This window comes from Diabrotica undecimpunctata, chromosome 7 (genome assembly GCF_040954645.1).
Source record: "Diabrotica undecimpunctata isolate CICGRU chromosome 7, icDiaUnde3, whole genome shotgun sequence".
NCBI classification, from domain to species: domain Eukaryota; kingdom Metazoa; phylum Arthropoda; class Insecta; order Coleoptera; family Chrysomelidae; genus Diabrotica; species Diabrotica undecimpunctata.
In genome coordinates, this window is record NC_092809.1 from 147,961,371 (window position 1) to 147,980,562 (window position 19,192).

The window sequence follows — 19,192 nt, forward strand, 5'->3', positions numbered from 1 at the left end:
AAACATGACACACAAAAACATATAATTAAGAATCTAAAACATTATGGTATGACTTCATAATTAAATATTTTTCAGAATTTTCAGCTAAAAACTTTGCGTTCTATCACTAAAAATGTGTTTCGACACAGAAAAAGTTCATTCTACATCTGCTGACGTTATAGGGCAATATTTTAATTTAGGCACTAAGCTAATTTAATAAGTTGTAAGATCTTTAGAAAATTTGCCTTCAAATATACGTACAACTTTCCCCAAACAACGAAAGCTATTTTTTGAAGTTATACTTCTATACGCGCGTTCGACGTTGGAAATTTGTACGGGAGTGAATCGGTAAAATCATGACATATGTAAGATATAGGTAAGAGAGAGACAGAAGATATATTTTCTCTCTCTTTCTCTCTCGAGAATAAAAATGTTCCTTTTGTAAATATATTTAATATTTATTAATATTATTATTTTTTTATTAATATTATTATCATGGTAAATTAAACATATGCGTAAGTAAGTTATGTATATTGTCATTTTTAAATACTTGTGCAATATTCATATATACAAATACTAAATATGAATATTGCATTTTAATTTGTATTGTACTATTATATTGAATTATGTTGCGGTGTACTGTATTGAATTTTTATATTACCAACAAAATAAACAATGAATTTTACTGCAGAGTATGTGTAAAAATTTTTTTTGCATTCAACTCCTTTCATACATATATGAAAATAAAAATATACATTTTCATCAAAATATTGATTCAATCCTTCATTTACTATACTCCTATTATAGGTCAAATGTTGTTTATATACAGCAAACGATAAACCATATCCCTAATTCTGTTTCTCTTTCTGCTCTCTCTTACCTATAGCATTACATATGTAATGATTGTGCAGATTGACTCCCATATAAATTTGGAACGGCGAACGCGGGTATAGAAGTATAACTTCTACCGGCAGTCCCACTGGACTGCCACACCCGTTTTTTTTTAATACACTTTCTAATTTTAATCCCTGTTTTTCTGGGAATTTTTTGGGAATGAGCAGAAAAAGTGATCTGGTGTAACCTCGGAAACCTTTTTTTGATGGTGCTAGAAAGGTCACCAATGGAGACACTGCGGACGGCAGCCAGATGGTTGGTGGAGAGCGAGTCGTGGGTTCGAAACTAGCTTTTGGAACCAGGAATGGGTCCAACGGACGAAATAAGTAAAGATACGATAGGAGATATTGGAAAAGATACAGAAATGAACAAAAAGATAGATGGGTAAAATTACCAAAGATAAGATAAGATAGGGAACAGGGCGCCACGTAATTTTTTGGGGTTTAAGGAGAAAATTAAGAAACCTTAGAAAAGAAAAGAGATAAGGAAAGATATTTAGGTTCAGAGATCAAACCCAAGAAAAGATATCACAGTTAATTACTAAATAAATTTGGTTAACACTCTACATAAACAAAAAATAAATATATAAGGTATTACACTTACTCACCTACGAAACTTGATAAGCCTGATCTTTCTACTGGTCAAAGGTATAGTTATATTTAAACGTAAAAAGCAAATATATCAGGGAACTTTGTTAGGAGTCGACAAATAAAATACATACGTAAAACAATAACAATATATTAAACAACAACAAAATTACGACGCTGCTGAATGCAACACAAGTAATAAAAATACACAAACAACTATAAAATGGTGGTATACATATAAAAATAGGCAGAGATATAATTCGAAAATATCTTTACAAAGATATAAGTATAACACAAGCATGCACAAATAAAGTTTTGGCGTATCTCGAGATATTATAGCAAATAAAATTGAATACAAATTATAACAAACACAAAAGATAACAAAAATTAATAAAAACATAAAAACATAAAAATTTAGCCAAATAAGCTACATATTAGCCACATAAAAACATAAAAATTTAGCCAAACCGCACTTGGTTAAGTCGATTATTTGGTTCGTAACAAAAAAAAAGGTATAGAATGTTCTTTAATTGACTGCAAAATTCAGTAGCTACTCTTAACTACATTTGAAGACATGTATGATCGTTCGATACGTCCAGATAATGGGAGATGATATGATGCTATACCATGTTACTTGCCCAGATAGGTGGAGATATTAAAATTATGTCACTTACAGTAATTATTCCTGACGACTGCTGCTTTAATTCACTGAAGTTAATACTGTACTGGTATTAAACACTGAATTTATTTACCCTTGAAGGTGCTTTACAACTATACTTAAACTAATATAGTGTAAGATAAAAAAAACTCTAATAAGCAAGTGTATACACACTTATAAAGAAAATGCACAGAGACGGTAAGGTAGCAGATACGATATTGTGAACTAAGCGTCTTAACTCGACGGATGCCCACCGATAAGTTGTTTTCTCTACGAGTGCCCACCGAGAAGTGACTTGGTTCCTCTAAAATTTTACCAAGCTACCCAAGAAAAGGTGAGGGTATCTTCCCCCCAAAAATAATAGGCCAGCCTGTATCTATTTCTAAGAAGATAAGGTTCTAATTAACATTGAACATAACGGTATACTTCTACCTACAAACGTGATGAAACATCAAATCTCCTAGATTAGGTTTTTCCCGAAAAACATTATAACGGGCGTTCGACGACAATTACCGCTTTTATGAAAAAGAGGATTAGCTAAGGATTCGCCAGACCGGCGTCTCTAAATAAATACTTAGGTAGATCCTTCAGTCATATTCCGGTAGCTTTCCAATAAAAATTTCTGATCGTAAACACGACCATCAGCGTATCATCCACATGGGTAAAAGGAATTAAAATTAATTTAATATATTAATAAAAGAAATGTTACACTGGTAAAAAACTAAAATTAACGCACACATAAAGGTGCTTTCAAAAATACTTTTTTAACGTTTGAAATTATTTTATTTACTAAATCAAATTCACTTCAAGAACTTCCGCTACTTTGTTTATGCCATGTATAAGACAAGTGACGTGTACGATATTTGGATAAAATATTTTCAAATTTTGTCCCACCTTTACCATACACGTAGCGGCATCTGATAAACATATTAAAAAATTTTCACTTTTTATTTCTTTTGGAAAAAATAAAGCAGTGTTTACTGAATGAAACGGGTTACAGTCTGTCATATTATTAGTTTTCTTCAGTTGTTTTGCAGTTAATAAATAAGGTTTTCCTGGTTCATCCTTGTTTTAAGGCGACATTATAAGATGCACCATTATGCATCTGTACTTTCATCGAAAATTACGTAAAAGTTGTTATTGCTTAAAAAAACTTTAATTTCCTCAATTATTCCGTAATACAATGCATTCAGATTGCCCTTTCTTAGTGTTGCCTCGTTAGTAATATTGAAGTTACAATAGTTTTGCAAAAATAGCCTAAAATGTATATTTTGCAATTTTTTAACACAATGTTTGCTACATACTAACATACTGCCCTTCTAAGCAAAAAGGGCGTATCTCAATTTTTTTTGAAAATGAGATTTTGGTGGCATGGTATTTTTAAATAACTTTATCATCTACATACCAAGCAAAAAAGCCATATCTCAAGTCAAAGTACTTCAAAATCACTTATTAAAAAAGACGTATCTAAAAAAGTCATGAAATCCTAAGCAAATTTATATCTCATTTTACTAAGCTAATTACTGATTACTCTTAGGCTAATGAATACTCTGAAAAATACAAGGTTTTTCAAGGTAATAAAATGTAACAATATAATAAACGAGGTATTTATTACAAATCTCAACCGTTTTAAAATTATTTGAGTAAAGCTGAGGTGGATTTGTTGATATCAGCAGATTCGTTTTAAAAAATTTCAACTCTTCTCCATGATGCAGTAAATCAAATCAATAAAATTTAGTCTAGGTTAAAAAAATTTTCTTTGTAAAACTTAAGTTCTTCTATACTTTCTTTTATATCGCTCAAAGCCCTGTGTGTAAACTGTTTGCTAGGAGCTTTTTTGTATACTTCTGAATTCCATCTTCTACAGAGTTCTTTAACTGTAGAAACGTCTATTAATCTAAAAAAATAGTAAATCAATTAAAAGGCCTTCATTAATTGCAAAACAAAGCTTCATATTTGTTATTTAAATGATCTGTGGGTGCCACGGCACCTACACGCGATTTAAAAAAAACGCTGAGATGAGGTATTATTCTTCTAAAAATATAAAAAAGAATTGATAAAATTAATTCCCATGAACGGCTATGGCACAAGTTCCACCCAAAATAAATTTTCAACTGTTCAGTAAACGTTGGACATTGTGAAGTACACGTACGGTAGTATACATAGTACATTGTAAACTCACATGCACTGTGGGAGAAAATTTTGGGGATCCAAAAACAGTGATTAGTAAGCCCAGATACCCTAGGGCTGAAAATTTTAGAGATCCAAAGACAGTATGTAACGTTATAAACGTCACATGATTATCATTTTTCTTTAAATAATTATTTTAATTTAATATCTTTCGATTTCATTCATCTATTAACTTTCTCTTTTATTTTTATTTAATTTATTTCAGTTATATTTCCTACTGGAATCAGACAGCAAATCTCAGAGTTGAAGGTGAATACACTGACTATGTGAAAATCATTCGTGGAGTGAGGCAAGGCTGTATTTTGTCTCCTCTAATCTTCAATCTGTACTCTGAAAGAATATTTATCGAAGCTTTGCACGAAACTGAAAAAGGTATTCTACTAAATGGTTACCGACTAAACAACATCAGATATGCAGATGATACCATAGTATTTGCGGACAACTTAGAAGACCTACAAGTTGTTATGAACAAAATCACGTATTACAGTCAACAATATGGACTCAATATAAACGTTAAGAAGACAAAGCTTATGATAATTAGCAAGAAAAGAATAACAGAAGGTCAACTCTACGTCAACCAATCCCCTGTAGAAAGAGTTACGCACTACAACTACCTCGGCACCATAATAAATGAAGAATGGACCAACAACCAGGAGATTAGAGCACGCATCGGAAAAGCTAGATCCACCTACAATCGGATGGGGGCCTTCTTCAAGAGTTACAACCTCTCTCTTGATACAAGGTAAGAATGCTGTGATGCTACGTCTTTTTGATCTCTGTCCTTTTTGATGGTGTTAAATCGTGGACCTTGAACGAAGATATGTGCAGAAACTGGAAGCATTTGAGATGTGGCTATATCGGAGAATGCTTAAGATCCCATGGACTGACCAAGTCACAAATGAGGAGGTCCTCAGAAGAATGAATAAGAACCGAGAGGTACTGACCACCATCAAATCTCGAAAGTTACAGTTCTTCGGACATATTATGCAAAATTAATCCAGATATGCTCTCCTTCAAGCAATTCTGCAAGGAAAAATATTTGGAAAACGAGGTCCAGGAAGAAGAAGAACATCTTGGTTAAAGAACCTCAGAATCTGGTTCAATACAACATCTGTGCAGCTTTTCTGCGCTGCTGCAGATAAGATAAAGGTTGCCATGATGATCGCCAACATTCGTAACGGATAGGCACATCAAGAAGAAGATATTTCCTATAATCGACTCCAGTCTGTTTTATGATATAGACATATATAAAATGTCTATGATCTGCTACAAGCAACAGTTTATTTGTCAGTTGGGAACTCCGTTCTGTCGTGTCAGTTTACTTCAATGCAGAAGTAGAGATTTTTTTTATATTTTTTTTTTTCGTCTACTTAAGCTAGATTTTCTGTATAAAATTCATTTATATCGTTAAATCTTTCCTTAAGTTTTTATTGAATAAATAATTTTTCCTTGTTCCCCCTTGTTGGGTGAAACTTTCCTGAGCCTCGTGAGGCGCCACATGGGATGACAGCTGCAGCAGCATAGCAGATATCCTGTAGAACTCAATAGCTGCTTAAAACTACAATGGGCTCGATCCCGACATCTCCATTAACTTTCAATTTACTCATTCAGCTAAAATCCATCCAACCAACATCAGAAGCCATCAACCAGTTATCCTGTCAACCACATGAAGCCATAAGTATCATTTTAAAATATCTGTAAAGCTTTGGACAGGATTTGCTTTGTTTTTTTTTTTTAATAATGTTAAAATTTAAATTCTTTTTTCGTACAATAAATATGATTAGTTAATATCTTGGTTTATTTGTCCCTGGCAAACTCATTTTTCAGATTTACATTTAAGATAAGACGTTCTCACACCTGAGAGACTGAGCCAGACGAAGCCTAACAATTGGCTCCCAAAGAAAGTTATGAGTTTTATTATTATACATTGGCTTCCAACTTTCAGAGGATAGTTATACTGTAGGTGGCGCCCATTTTTTCTGATATGTCGTTCGATTGTTATTAAAACCACATACTATGTGGCTGCAAGTTTTTGGGGTCCAAAATCAGTGAGTTGTAAACCCACATACCCTATGGCTGCATATGTCGGGAATCCAAGAACAGTTATTAGCAAACCCACATACCTTATGGCTGCATATTTAAGACGTCCAAAACAATGATCAATAAATTAAAATCACATACGCTTTGGCTAAATATTTACGCGGTCCAAAACAGTCATAACTAAATTTAAAAAGTTTTATTTAAAAATCTTATATAAAAGGTATATAATTAAAAGGCCCTTTCGGGCTACATCACAGATCGTTTTCTGGGTAAAAATCCTTAAAATGGTACAAAATTTATTATGTGTTACATTTTTCTTGAGAAGATGGTGTGATGTTAAAGTATTTAACAGATACCCTGCATGGCAACGTTTGCTTGTGGATTATAACTAAATTAAACTTACACTCTATGGCAAATTTGGAGTGACCAAAACAGTGATTATTAAAACAAATTCACATACTCGGTTGCAAATTCCAGAAATCCAAAAACCAACATAATCACTTATACACTGTGGCTGTTAATTTGAGAGATAATCGGTATATCTAAGCAACTTGCTCAATGGCTGGATAATTAGACGGTCGAAGCACTGAAAAAACTTTATTTATGAGCGGTTTGGGATGCTGATAGAAAAGATTAAAGATATTTTACTCAATTAGGAATTTAATTAGGAAAAAAAAGTTCTTTGCAAAATCTGTAAAAATATACAGGATGTCCCATTTGAATTAAATAAGTTGAGTTGAGTTGAAGTACTTCGGAACTGGACGTAGAGGAGTAACAAAAAATATGTCAGATGCGTTATGTCACTGTACTTGCATGTAAAGTTTCATGAATATCGTATTTTTTGTTTCAAAATTATTTACTTGCTTCCATACCCAACAGGTATAAACCCACAACAAGCTTATTATATATAACCAAGTACTGCGTCCAGTGTGGAGTTATGGTGTCTAACATTCACGTGATCCAACATTTTTAAAACTAAGTTCTAAGATGTGTAGTGAATGTGTCTTAGTACGTATGAAATAGGAATTTTTATTAATAAATATTGAAATAGTCGTGAAGTAATTCAGTGGACAATACTTTAGTCTTAACTACCTTTAGTATATTAGGACAGAACAAAAGTGATTCTTAGTTATCTAAACAAGTTTTAATTAAATAGATCTGCAAGAATAATTTAAAAAAATGCAAAGTCTTAGTGGCCACCTGGACATACCATAGAATTTTTGGAACAACTTGGTCCTTGAAGCCGAAAATAATCTGGTCATAACAAATTATTATCACACCTATTATTTGTAACTCACAAAGAAACTCTCTACTTTGAAATATTTTGTAATGAGGGACGCAGCCATTAGTTAACAACTAAACTACATCAAACACAAAAATGAAACCGGTTGATATTCCATTAAAATCCTTGATCCAACCGATCGTCACCAGCTGTTTGAAGTTATTACAGAAGATCACTAAACATTTAATGAATCTGAACCAGATCTAGAGGTGAATTCACTGATATTTTTCATAGATTATTTATCATAATCATTACATTGGGATGTAATGGGAAAATGATGCGCAACATATAGCCCCTCCTATTCAAATGCCAACCTCACCTGCTCGTATGATGATCTAGATCATGGTCATCTGGTGCATCCTGCTAGATAACCAACGAGGCTCTGACGTCCGAGTGTTTGCCGGATTGGTTTGCCGGGAAATATGTCTCTAAGGCGGAAGAATCAAGAAAGTGGTCAAAGGCATCAGAATTCAAAAGGCAACGAGAAATCACTGCATTAAAGGCCCTGATGACAGGGCCTCTCAGATCGTGACCCAGCGAAACCCCTGTCACAGAACTGGAAAAGTGTCTATAAAAACTTCAGAGTTGATTATTAAAATATGTACGTGGAATGTGAAGACCATATATCAGGCTGGATTTTCTGTATCATGATGAAATTTCTTCTCATCTATCTTATAATAAAAATTTGAATTGTAGTTACCTATAATGTAGATAATTATGTAAACTTGGCATATTTTTAATGAGGAACATTCGGTCCATATAAACACTATTTCCTGCCAAGGGTGACATTTTTTCAGTGACATGTTTCTTAACAAAATTAAGAATTTCACTCTCTGCTTGTTCCAGTTGGGTCTTTGAATTGAGACAAGCTGCAGTCAAACCTGTCTAAAAAACAAATGATTATAGTTTATGACGTGTCCTGAAAAAAGGTTAAAAAATATTAAATAATTATTTCTTAGATCAAAGAAAAGGGAAATCTGACATAGAAGTCCAGCCAAATATGATAAATTCTCTTCTATCAGAAACTAATAGTGGTGGAATTCATCTTACTAAGATCTGTAGCACAATAAGTACAGCATTACATAGATACTTTTTGTGAAGTAACTGTTATCGTTTACAAGGTTAGTTTTAACACTTTCGCTGTGGAAGCCGCCATACCGGGCGGCGCCGTTTGGCGGTATATGCGTATTATATATACTATCAAAAAAGTTCATTCCGCACAGGAGAACGTTCTGATATAAAGTTCCGCTGCGAAAGTGTTAATGAACCATTATAGACCAATCCAGTTAATAATAAATAAATCTTTTTTCGTCACAACTGTATAGACGGGTTAAACAGTTGAAATGTGTATGTAGTATGAGATAGTACAAAAGGACTCTTATATATGTATATTATATTACATTAAACCATACCTTCTTATGTTGTTTCGTGCACCAAGCATCCATTTTATTAAGTATACTATTAGGTTGATGTATTATAATATCTGGTCCTTCAGCAATTATATTTAAATCTGCGTCTGTTACAAGACAGGCAATTTCCATTATTTTGTCCTGGTCTACATTTAAACCTGTCATCTAAAACAAATATGTGAATGGGCTAATTTATAATTTTGACACAATAAAAAAAATTCACAAGTTATAGTATAATTAAGAGATTAATTAAGATACTGCTGTCTGTATTTCCCGTAATATTTAAAAATATAACTAGTTTAACAGATTCAATTATCAATAAGAAATAAGAAAATAATGAAAGTATACACAAAATTACTTACATATAAAAAATAAAATATTATTAATAATAACAAAACAAGAACAAAAATGAAGACAGAAAGAAAAAAAACTAAAAAACACTTAAAGAAAATAAACTTTTGGTTTCTGTGGGTATAGATAGATAAAAAAACAGTATGTGGCACTCCGGGAGTGACCGATGAGGGGAAGCATAGCTTTCTTGTCGTCTATGCAGGGAGCGATGATTTTTAATAATTAATTTAATTTGATTCGGTTCCACTCTATTCGATTCGATTCCAATTTCATTCGAAGAAAGATCAAAACGAGCAAAACAAACGCATGTATCTAGTGCAGTATATATTTCAAAAGATGTAATGATTGACTCACAGCCAAAAACGTTAACAATCACAGAAGATGAAATCGAAATTAACACAGGTACAGCGATTAGTGCAGTTTTAGGAGCCATCCGAAATAGTCCATAGTTACAGAGGGATCACTTACTGAAAATCAGCACAGAAGAGAAGGCTATCCAAGTGACCCCATCTATATTAAGTGAAGTCAAAAAAGATACTTTGTATGATTTGATACAAACAAATTGTGAATTAACTGCATTCACTGGAATATCCACTCTAAATTTGCGTCAATAAACTTACTTTAACCTTTAATTGTGGCTTATTCCCATTTAAATAGTAATTACATTATTGCTTCAGCTAAATCAATGTATTCTTTTAGTGTTTACTAAGTTAAAAACTGACCTCACTTTTCTTTGCCTTTCTGTTATATTTTATAACATTTAATGATGTATTTAGTAATATCTGTTACAACATGAAGTATTCAATAATAGTCAACATGCATATCTTAAAGGCAAAGAGATGCAAACAGCCATATATCAATTTGCTCAAAATATCTTACAAGCACTAGAACAGAATGAGGTATTTCTGTATAATCTATAATTGGTTCAAATCATTCTTACCAGGAAGATCACAAAGAGTAATTTTAACAAAGGATAATATGAATATTAAATCAGAAATTAAACCTATTAAATTAGGCATTTCTCAGTGCAGCATAATTGAACTGATAATTTTCATTTTTTAGATAAATGATATGCCCATACTGTGTTAAGTAATAGTGACAATTGTAGTCGAATTAATTATGCTGATGAGTCAACTGCTCTTGTAACAGCAAATCATTTAGGAATTCTAACTAAATGAATCTTTCGATATTTATGAAGAAATGTTAAAGTGGTTCTCCAGTGAAGGATTAATTAAGAACTCCAGATCAAACTTAGAATGTCCAAATAATAGTCTGTTAGATGATACAAATATTGAAATTGGCACTAAAACTACATTTTTAGTCACATACAGCAACTTAATAAAAGGTCATGATGGAAGCAATGAACTTGATAAAATACTTTTTTGTCAGAAATGATCACTCAAAATTATTAAAAAATGGGATTTGGAGCATCTTGCAGATGAGACTTTAAAAATAACAATATCTTAATAGTACCTGCAATATGTATTGAGAAATAGATACTATTCCTCTTTAGAATAAAAATTTGTTTGAAATAAATCTACTTACACATTGTTATAACAATAGTAAGATATATTCTTGCACGATATTCTTTAATAAAGTATACCATGACATAAGTCATGCCAAAATTAACTCAGTATAAAAAAGCTGTGCATAAATTACTATTGCATACTGAACCATACATGGTGATTGATTTTATAAATTCATTATGTAACAGAATTTCTGTAATTTCTTTTTTTGTTGTGATGTGTATTTTGCTGTATATATGTGTATATCCTTGTATGTATGTACAATTTTCGAAATAAAGATTACTACAACTATTAATACAAGGCCAAAACGAACTGAATATATCTTCACAAGAAGATATATACTGAGAAAATTGGAGATTGATGCAGTATTGTCCATAAAGCATATTCCTGAGAATAATAAAAATAAATAGAAAATAGACCAGTTCCTACATGTCTGATCAACTTAAAGACAATCTTCAACAGAGTAAGACTCAAAGCTGTATTCATAGTTTATATAATAGAAAACGATTGAAAACATTTACCAAAACATCAAAGTAAAAGTCCGAATAGATGGACAACTTATGGAACCTATAGACATAGGCAAAGAAATAAGAAAGGAGGACTCAAATGAATAAGCCATATGCTCTTCAATTTAATCATATATTAGGTTAGCAAAAATGTCTACAAATGAACAGAATACAGAACGAAGACAAAAAATTAAAATACTAAAAATATTATATAGATGAGAGAATATTCATAAACTAATGACAATGGTGTCAGTCTTTAACAAATAATGGAAATAAAATACTTTGAAATTATACTGTCAAGTTATGGTGACCTGAAGAGAGAGGTAATGGATATAGTATAAACAGGAGAATGGACTGGCAAAATACTATAATAACATTATAAGATACGGTCAAGAATTTATAAATCCAGTAAAAAACCAATGACATAATATGCATCAGAAACAAGACACAACCACAACACAAAGGCTATTGGAAATAGTTAAGATGAGACTACTGGTAACAATTACACAAATACACTGAGAGATCCAAAGTGAAAACATTAGAAGAAAATGTAACATACAGGATAGAAATGAGTGAACACTAAACAAAAATAAGAATTTAATAATCAAGAAAGTTGAATGGAGAAGACCAGAGTAGTTAAAACACCAAAGAGATAAATCATCAAAGGATATGAATATTGGCCGACCACACAAAAGATAAAGTGAGAACCTTCCATGGCAGTATCAATTTGCTAAGGAATATGCAGAATTGCTGACTGAAAAAAAAGGGAAAATAAAATCAAACTAAGACTATATAAACATATTGTGTTTAGTTTATATCAAATATACTAATTAGATATTTTTGCTGAGCTTCCTTTATAACAATCCCTATTTAACAAAGATAATGCATGATTAACTACATTATTCCTGTTAATTTTTTTTATGTTAAGATTTATGGTAAAGTGTGTCATTTAAATTTAACAACAAAAAATAACAGATACATAATTAACAATCATTCAACTTACTTCCATATCGACCCATACTATTCTATTTACTTCTAAATCTAACATTGGTGGAGTGATATTGACCATGGCTGAAATAATATAGCTTATAATAGTCTAACAGCTGCTTTAGTATATATAAATTTATTACCAGAATGGAACGTCTTTGAATATTTTACTAACTGTTTTTGTACAATCTTAAACATGAGTATTATTTAAAATAGATAAAATTAAACTGGAATTTGAAATTAAATATTTAAGTGGCGCGTTTTTATTTATCTTAGAATTAGGTTAGGTTATTAACAATTAACATGCTTTTACAAGGACATAATTAAACGTCATCGTGCTTTTACCAATCAAGAATCGTGTTAAGATAGTAGTCATTCAGACATTGGCCAAAAAAATATACAATAGACGGAACATGTAAAGGGACAAAAGACACATAGCCGTAGATATAAATATCTATTAGGGGGGATATTATATGAAAATATTATTATAATATTGTTAAAATTTATGGTAGGGATGCATGTAACATGCACATTAAACATATAATGAAATGTGGTGATTAATAGTTACGTCAAAAATATAATTTAATAGCTCTTCTCACGAATTTAAGGCATTGTCTAATTATGATACTCCTAAAGCAGTTAAAAAAAGTGGCAAAGTACTGACGTACTGAAGTCAAGTACAATAAACTTTCTTTAATCCGCTACCCACAGATAAAATTACACCCGGCATGAACTTTCAGCATGCCGGGTTATCAAATATATAATACCTGATTATAAAGATGAATATCGGGAGTAGTTGGTAGAAGTAGAAATTAAACTACAGACTTTGAAATGATGAGATGGAGATGGACATATACCAACGTGAGATGGAGTCCAGATCATTATGACTGTTATGTTAGCAGAATATAGTTGGTTACAGATGGAGTGTATTTCCTGGATTTTTGGAGAAGATGCATCTTATGGAATGAATAGAGGAGAGAGAATCAGTACAAAGTACAACTGGCAATTGTTTTACTTTCATTTGAATTAGGATGGACTGAAGTCTTTATCGCTTGAAGTATTCCATATAATTTTGCGGTGTAAATACTACAAGTTCTAAATAGTCGCACAGAGCTTATTGTCATCGTCATTGTGGACACAGCGCTGCCACAACAGTCTTTATTCTTGGACGCATCGGTGAACAAAATGTCATCAAATTGTGTTAAGTTTAGGATGTTTTGGAAAGATTTTCTGAGGATTGAGTTTGTGGTTTGAAAGATTGTGCATCCATGGAGCTGTCTTGGGGGTATAAATAAAAAGTAGTATTTGAAAGGTTTATGGATTCTAATAAAGGAGATGATATTTGTGGTAATGTGAGTGAGTGATTGGATGCGTTTGCTGGGGGAGGTTCTATGGGATTGATTAGATTTATTACCGGGTTACTTGGGTTTGCTGATATTTTTACAAAGTATGAAAGTAGAAGTTGTTGCCTTCTTAGATGGAGTGATGGCTCTGAAAATTCAACACAAACACTTTGATTGATTGAAAACACCAAGACATAGTCGTAGGGATTTATTTTGAATCGTGTTTAGAGACTTTAGTATGGAGCAAGATGCCATATAAAGAATACTGCCATAGTTTAGCCTAGAGCAAATTAACGCTCTATAAAAAAAATTTTTAACAATATTTAATATTAAAACCTTGTTTTTTAACCTCATGTAAAGTAGCATTAAGATGTAAGTAATCCATGTTCAAAAACTTTATAGTTTTATTACTACTATAGTATACCTTTTGCACAGCATTCGAGCGTTTTGCATAAAAGACGAATAGAAGCAAATTTTCAGGAGCAATCTCCTCTTCCTCCTCATTCGTTGAGCCCTTGTCAGGGCTTAGTGACACTCTAATTATTATTAGATTGCTGTCTTCATTGGCTGCGATCCTGTGCCATATGGATGGCTTCATGTAGGTTAATTTCCACCAGACTCTTCGTTTGGTCTGAGCATCGTGTTGCCCATCGTGTTGGAGATCTTCCAAAACGAGTAAATTGGGTATGCTCGGTTTACTTTTTTATGTGAAGCTCTTCCAGAATTGACAGGTTGGTATGTTCTGTCCAGGACACGTGTAGGATTCTTCTTTAGACCCACATTTCGAAGGCTTGATCTTACTCCTATCGGTTTTTGCTGCGTGTGTGGCAATGGGAAAAATTAGGGATTGGCCAACCTGAGCTTAGTATTCTTTGTTATTGTTCGGTCTTTCCATATTTTAATCAATTTAGATGTTGCGGTTCGGGTGATTGTCGCCATTGTTGGTTATCAGGGAGCCCAAGTATACAAATCTATCTACCACTTCGAAATTGACCACTTGGTCTATGTACGGTAGATTATTGTTTGCTCTATCTACGATCATTATTTTTATTTTTACGGTGTTGATTTAAAGTCCGAATTCTTCCCTTATCAGGCTTAGCCATTCAGTGACGGTAATCATTTCGACTTCATTTGGTGCTAGTATAAGTGTATCATCTGTGTATCGAAGGTTGCTGATTTTTCTGTCTCCTATAGTGATTCCTCCATCTCATTCAGCTAGTACTTTCCTCATTATATATTCAGAATATATGTTGTATAGATAATAATCTAGTAATCTAATAATGGTGATAGCATGCAGCCCTGTCTAGTTTCTTTCTTTGTTTTGAACGCATCTGAATATGTTTCGTGTATTTTAACTTTGACTGAGTTTTATCATAAAGATTTTTGATTACGTTAACTAGGTAGTTAGGTACTTACTCCCAAATTTTCCATTATACTCCAGAGGGGATCCCATTTTACTGAATCGAAAGCCTTTGTGTAATCTACGAAACAGAGCAGCATTGGTATGCTGTGTTCCCTCTCTTTTTCTATTATCTGTCTGGTGTTCAGTATCTGCTCCCGCCTCCCTTTTCCTGGTACGAATCCGCATTGTTCTCTGGCTCTAACAGTAGAAAGTTCTTTAGCCGTTTATTGATTATATGTAGCAGGATTTTGCTCTGATGGGGAAGAAGGGCAATATTTCTTTAATTGCTGCATATGGCTAATGATTCTTTTTGATGGATAGGGATAAAGGTTGATTCGAATCATTCATCAGGCCATTCACCTATGATCCATATTAATTGCACTAATGCAGTATTATATCTACGCCTATCTCGCTCATTGCTTTTATTCTCCACTGGTATGCCATTGGCTGAGAGCCTTCTCTACTTCTGCTTGTAAGATTATTGGTTTTGTCTCTCTGATTGCATGTTTTTTGTGTTCTGAGACTGATGCATCTTTTATAGTGTCTTTGTATAATTCTGAGCAGTAATGTTTCCCTTTCTCTGCAATGCCCTCTATGTCGGTTTTTACTTCTCCATTATGGTCTTGAATGACTTGAACTCTCGGGTCAAATATTTAACTTTTTTACAGTTCACGACTTTCATGGCGGTTTGCATGTTACTGCAGTTCTTGACACAGATTATTTATATAGTTGTTTTTATCTCTGGTGAACATACATTTTATTCTTTTGTTTAGTTACGCTATTTCTTGAGGCTTCTTGTTTTTGTGGTATGTTATAGTATAACTCTTCTTTTTTCCATTAATTCTAAGGTTTCCCCTGACATCCAATGTTTGTTCTTTTGGGTTTTAAGCGGTGTGCACTCTTCTTCTACCGAATATATCCAGCTTTTTATTCCATTCCACATTTTATTTATATCTTTTAATATTTGTGGAATCAAAAGACGAAAATTAAATTGGTTTGAAGGTTTGAACACATTATTAGGATGGAACAGAGCAGTAAGAAGAGTAATTGAATCCAAGAGATACGGGAAGAGAAGAAAGGGAAGACCAAAAATGGGATGGTTGGAACAATCACTGAAAATAGGCAGAGAAAAAGGAAAATCATTTCAACAAATGAAAGAACTAGCTAGGGACCGAGGAAGGAAGAAGTGGGTACAATAAATATGAAAATATCACTACAACGCCCAAACTGGGCATTAAGGAGTTCTCGAGAAAGAAGAATATTCGTAGTTTTTCTTTGTTTATCGGTTTTATCTGGATTTCTTCTGTATTAGTTACCCTTCGCTGTTTTGTCTGATACTATTCTAGACATAGCTTTTACATCTAATACTGAGTTTTTCCATCTTTTCCGCACGAGTAGTGGATTTGATTTTTATGTTCTCTATTTGGACTAGTCCATGTTGAGAGCCTTCTTGGGTGGTATTTATAAAGTATATTTGTTATCACTAGATTGTTTTAACTTGCAATCTGTAGGACACGTTCTCCTCTGTTGTTTCTAATGCCCAAGCCCAATGACCCAACAATATCTTTCAAATATGGTTCATTTTCAGTGTTTCCCACCTTAGCGTTAAAGTCTCCAGTAATATATACTGGTTTTTTTTGTGGGATTTTCTTTAAGATGTTTTTTATGTTATTGTAAATGTCGTCAATACTTTAATTTGGGGCATCTGTTGTGGGCATCTACCTATACTTGAATGACATGGAAATGACAGTAATCTCCTAAGAGACTGTATAGTTAAAATTTATCGGTTTGTAGTTATCGTGTAAACTTATAAATTATTTTTCTATCTTGAAGTACAAATATTTCTGAAGTTATAAATATCTTATTACTAATAAGAATATTCAATAGATATTATAATAATGATAAAATAATAAAATAAAGAGGTATTACCAAAAAATTGAAATAAAATTGATTATTTTCGATTACTATATTAAAATAAAAAGACAAAATAGAGAAACACAATTTTAGTTCGGTAAATATTCTTCACGTCCAAATAGATATCCACGTCAAGGTGGTAACAATAAGAAATGAAAATGAAAATTATTGTGCACTTTTTAGGAATTGGTAACAAAAAAAAGAAAACTTCCTCATTTTTGACTGTCCTAAAAATATGTTCAGTCCTGAAAGTAACGATAAATTTCGATAAATCTTAACACGATATTGATATTTCAAGCTATATAAAATAAAATATTGTTTATAACGCCCTTCTGATAAGTATGTAGTCAAAAAACAGAGATTTCTACACAAGAAAATATTAAGCAATTCATCGACATTGGATTTTGTCGATTTAAGATAAAAAATATATCTTTAATCGTAGCTGTAACCTAGCAATCAACGAATAAAGCAAAAACGTCCGTAATCCAATCTTTATACACATTTTTTTTTTTTCGAAAGTCTGAAAATTCTGGAGATGTATTTTTCTATTTATAAGTGAAAGTCTTTTGTAATTGTTGTTCGACAAAAAAAATATTTATCAAAAACCAAATTTCTTGAAAAGGGGGATAAGGGGAATTTTAAGTAGTTTTAAATACTTAATATTCTTAACAAGTATAAGTACAAGTGGAAAAGTTTGATTACTTGCACAATGCAAATAATAATGTAACAATAAAAAATAATATCTTTAATTTGTCATATTTATTAAAAAGAAATAGGTACCTATATATGTTTAAAAAATCATATTTTTATTATTAAAATATGTAGCTAAGATGAGTTTCTTAAAATAGAACTTTTAAATACCAACTTATATATGAAGCAAAGTCTGAATTAAAAAAATGAAGTTTCCAACCAAGGGAGCGGAGCAGGAACAGAGAGTAGATATTATCACCTAGAGATTGTATCAAACCGAGAGGGAAGGAATACGTAATGAGAATTACATCCACAAAGAAAATTAATTTTCTGTGGTCGGCAAAAAAATTTTAAAAAATCCTTAAAAAAACTTATAGTTATCTCCACACCGATCTAAACTTCTTCATTTTCTTAACATCTCAAAAATTACCCATTATTTTCTTCTAGCTCACCCATGTACCTCCCAAGTGTCAGTTGCATCTGTTCTTTTACGTAAAGGTATTGAAATTTTCAACATTTGTCAGTTATTGTGAATTTTAAAATGTATGCGTATGAGGCAGAACAAGAACGTTTGAAACGTCTAATCCACGAATGCCTACGAGACAACGACGAGAAGAAAATATTAAGTACGACAATGACGAAAAAGAAAATAACATAGAATAAATGAATGAAAATAGTGATGCGGAACAAGAAATTTCTGATACGGAAAGTGCTGAAATGATGGTTTCTGCTGGGCCTTTCTTTCTTGGTAAAGATACAACTACTAAATAGATGAAACATATTCCTCGAAGAAATGTTAGAACACGTTCAGAAAACTTAGTTTTGCATTTGCCAGGTGCTAAAGAAGTCACCAAGAATTCAAAAGGTGAACAAGATATTTGGAAATATTTTTTTAACGACACCATGATAACCATTATTGTTGAACCTACAAAAAAACATAGCAGACACTAAGAGAACTATAATTGAAAGAGGAACGCAAAGAAACAGATGCTTTAGAAATTCGTGCTTTTATTGGTTTACTCTATTTGGCAGGTGTATCGAAAAGTGGCAGGTTAAACACAGACGAACTTTGGAATAAAGACGGTACAGGAGTTGAGATATTTCGACTAACAATGTCCAGGTAAATACCAATTTAAATTTTTACTTCAACACCTAAAGAAAATTATTAGATAAATTTTGTCCCGTACGAGAGATTTTTGAAATGTTTACTTTTAGTTGCAAAAACGGTTACACGCTGTTTGAATATGTCAGAATAGATAAAAAATTGGAAGTATTTAGATATCGATGTAATTTTAAACAGTATATACCTAATAAACCAAATAAGTATGGATTAAACATTTTTTCCGTTGGATTCCAAGACCTTTTATACCTGCAACTTGGAACCATGTTTGGGGCAACAACCTCAAGGTCCTTTTGTTGTAAGTAATTCTCCAT

General features: G+C 32.2%; 1 protein-coding gene across 1 annotated transcript; it reads right to left on the reverse strand.

Annotated features, from left to right (window-relative positions):
• Positions 1-3,709: 3,709 nt before the first annotated feature.
• Positions 3,710-12,740, reverse strand: LOC140446019 (oligoribonuclease). The gene is made up of 5 exons (XM_072538515.1): positions 12,553-12,740; positions 12,426-12,493; positions 9,043-9,204; positions 8,331-8,515; positions 3,710-4,015 (listed from the first exon to the last, which is right to left on the reverse strand). Exons 1-5 carry the CDS (start codon positions 12,605-12,607, stop codon positions 3,853-3,855), a joined length of 633 nt encoding a protein of 210 aa, XP_072394616.1. The 5' UTR covers positions 12,608-12,740; the 3' UTR covers positions 3,710-3,852.
• Between the last annotated feature and the right edge of the window lie 6,452 nt (positions 12,741-19,192).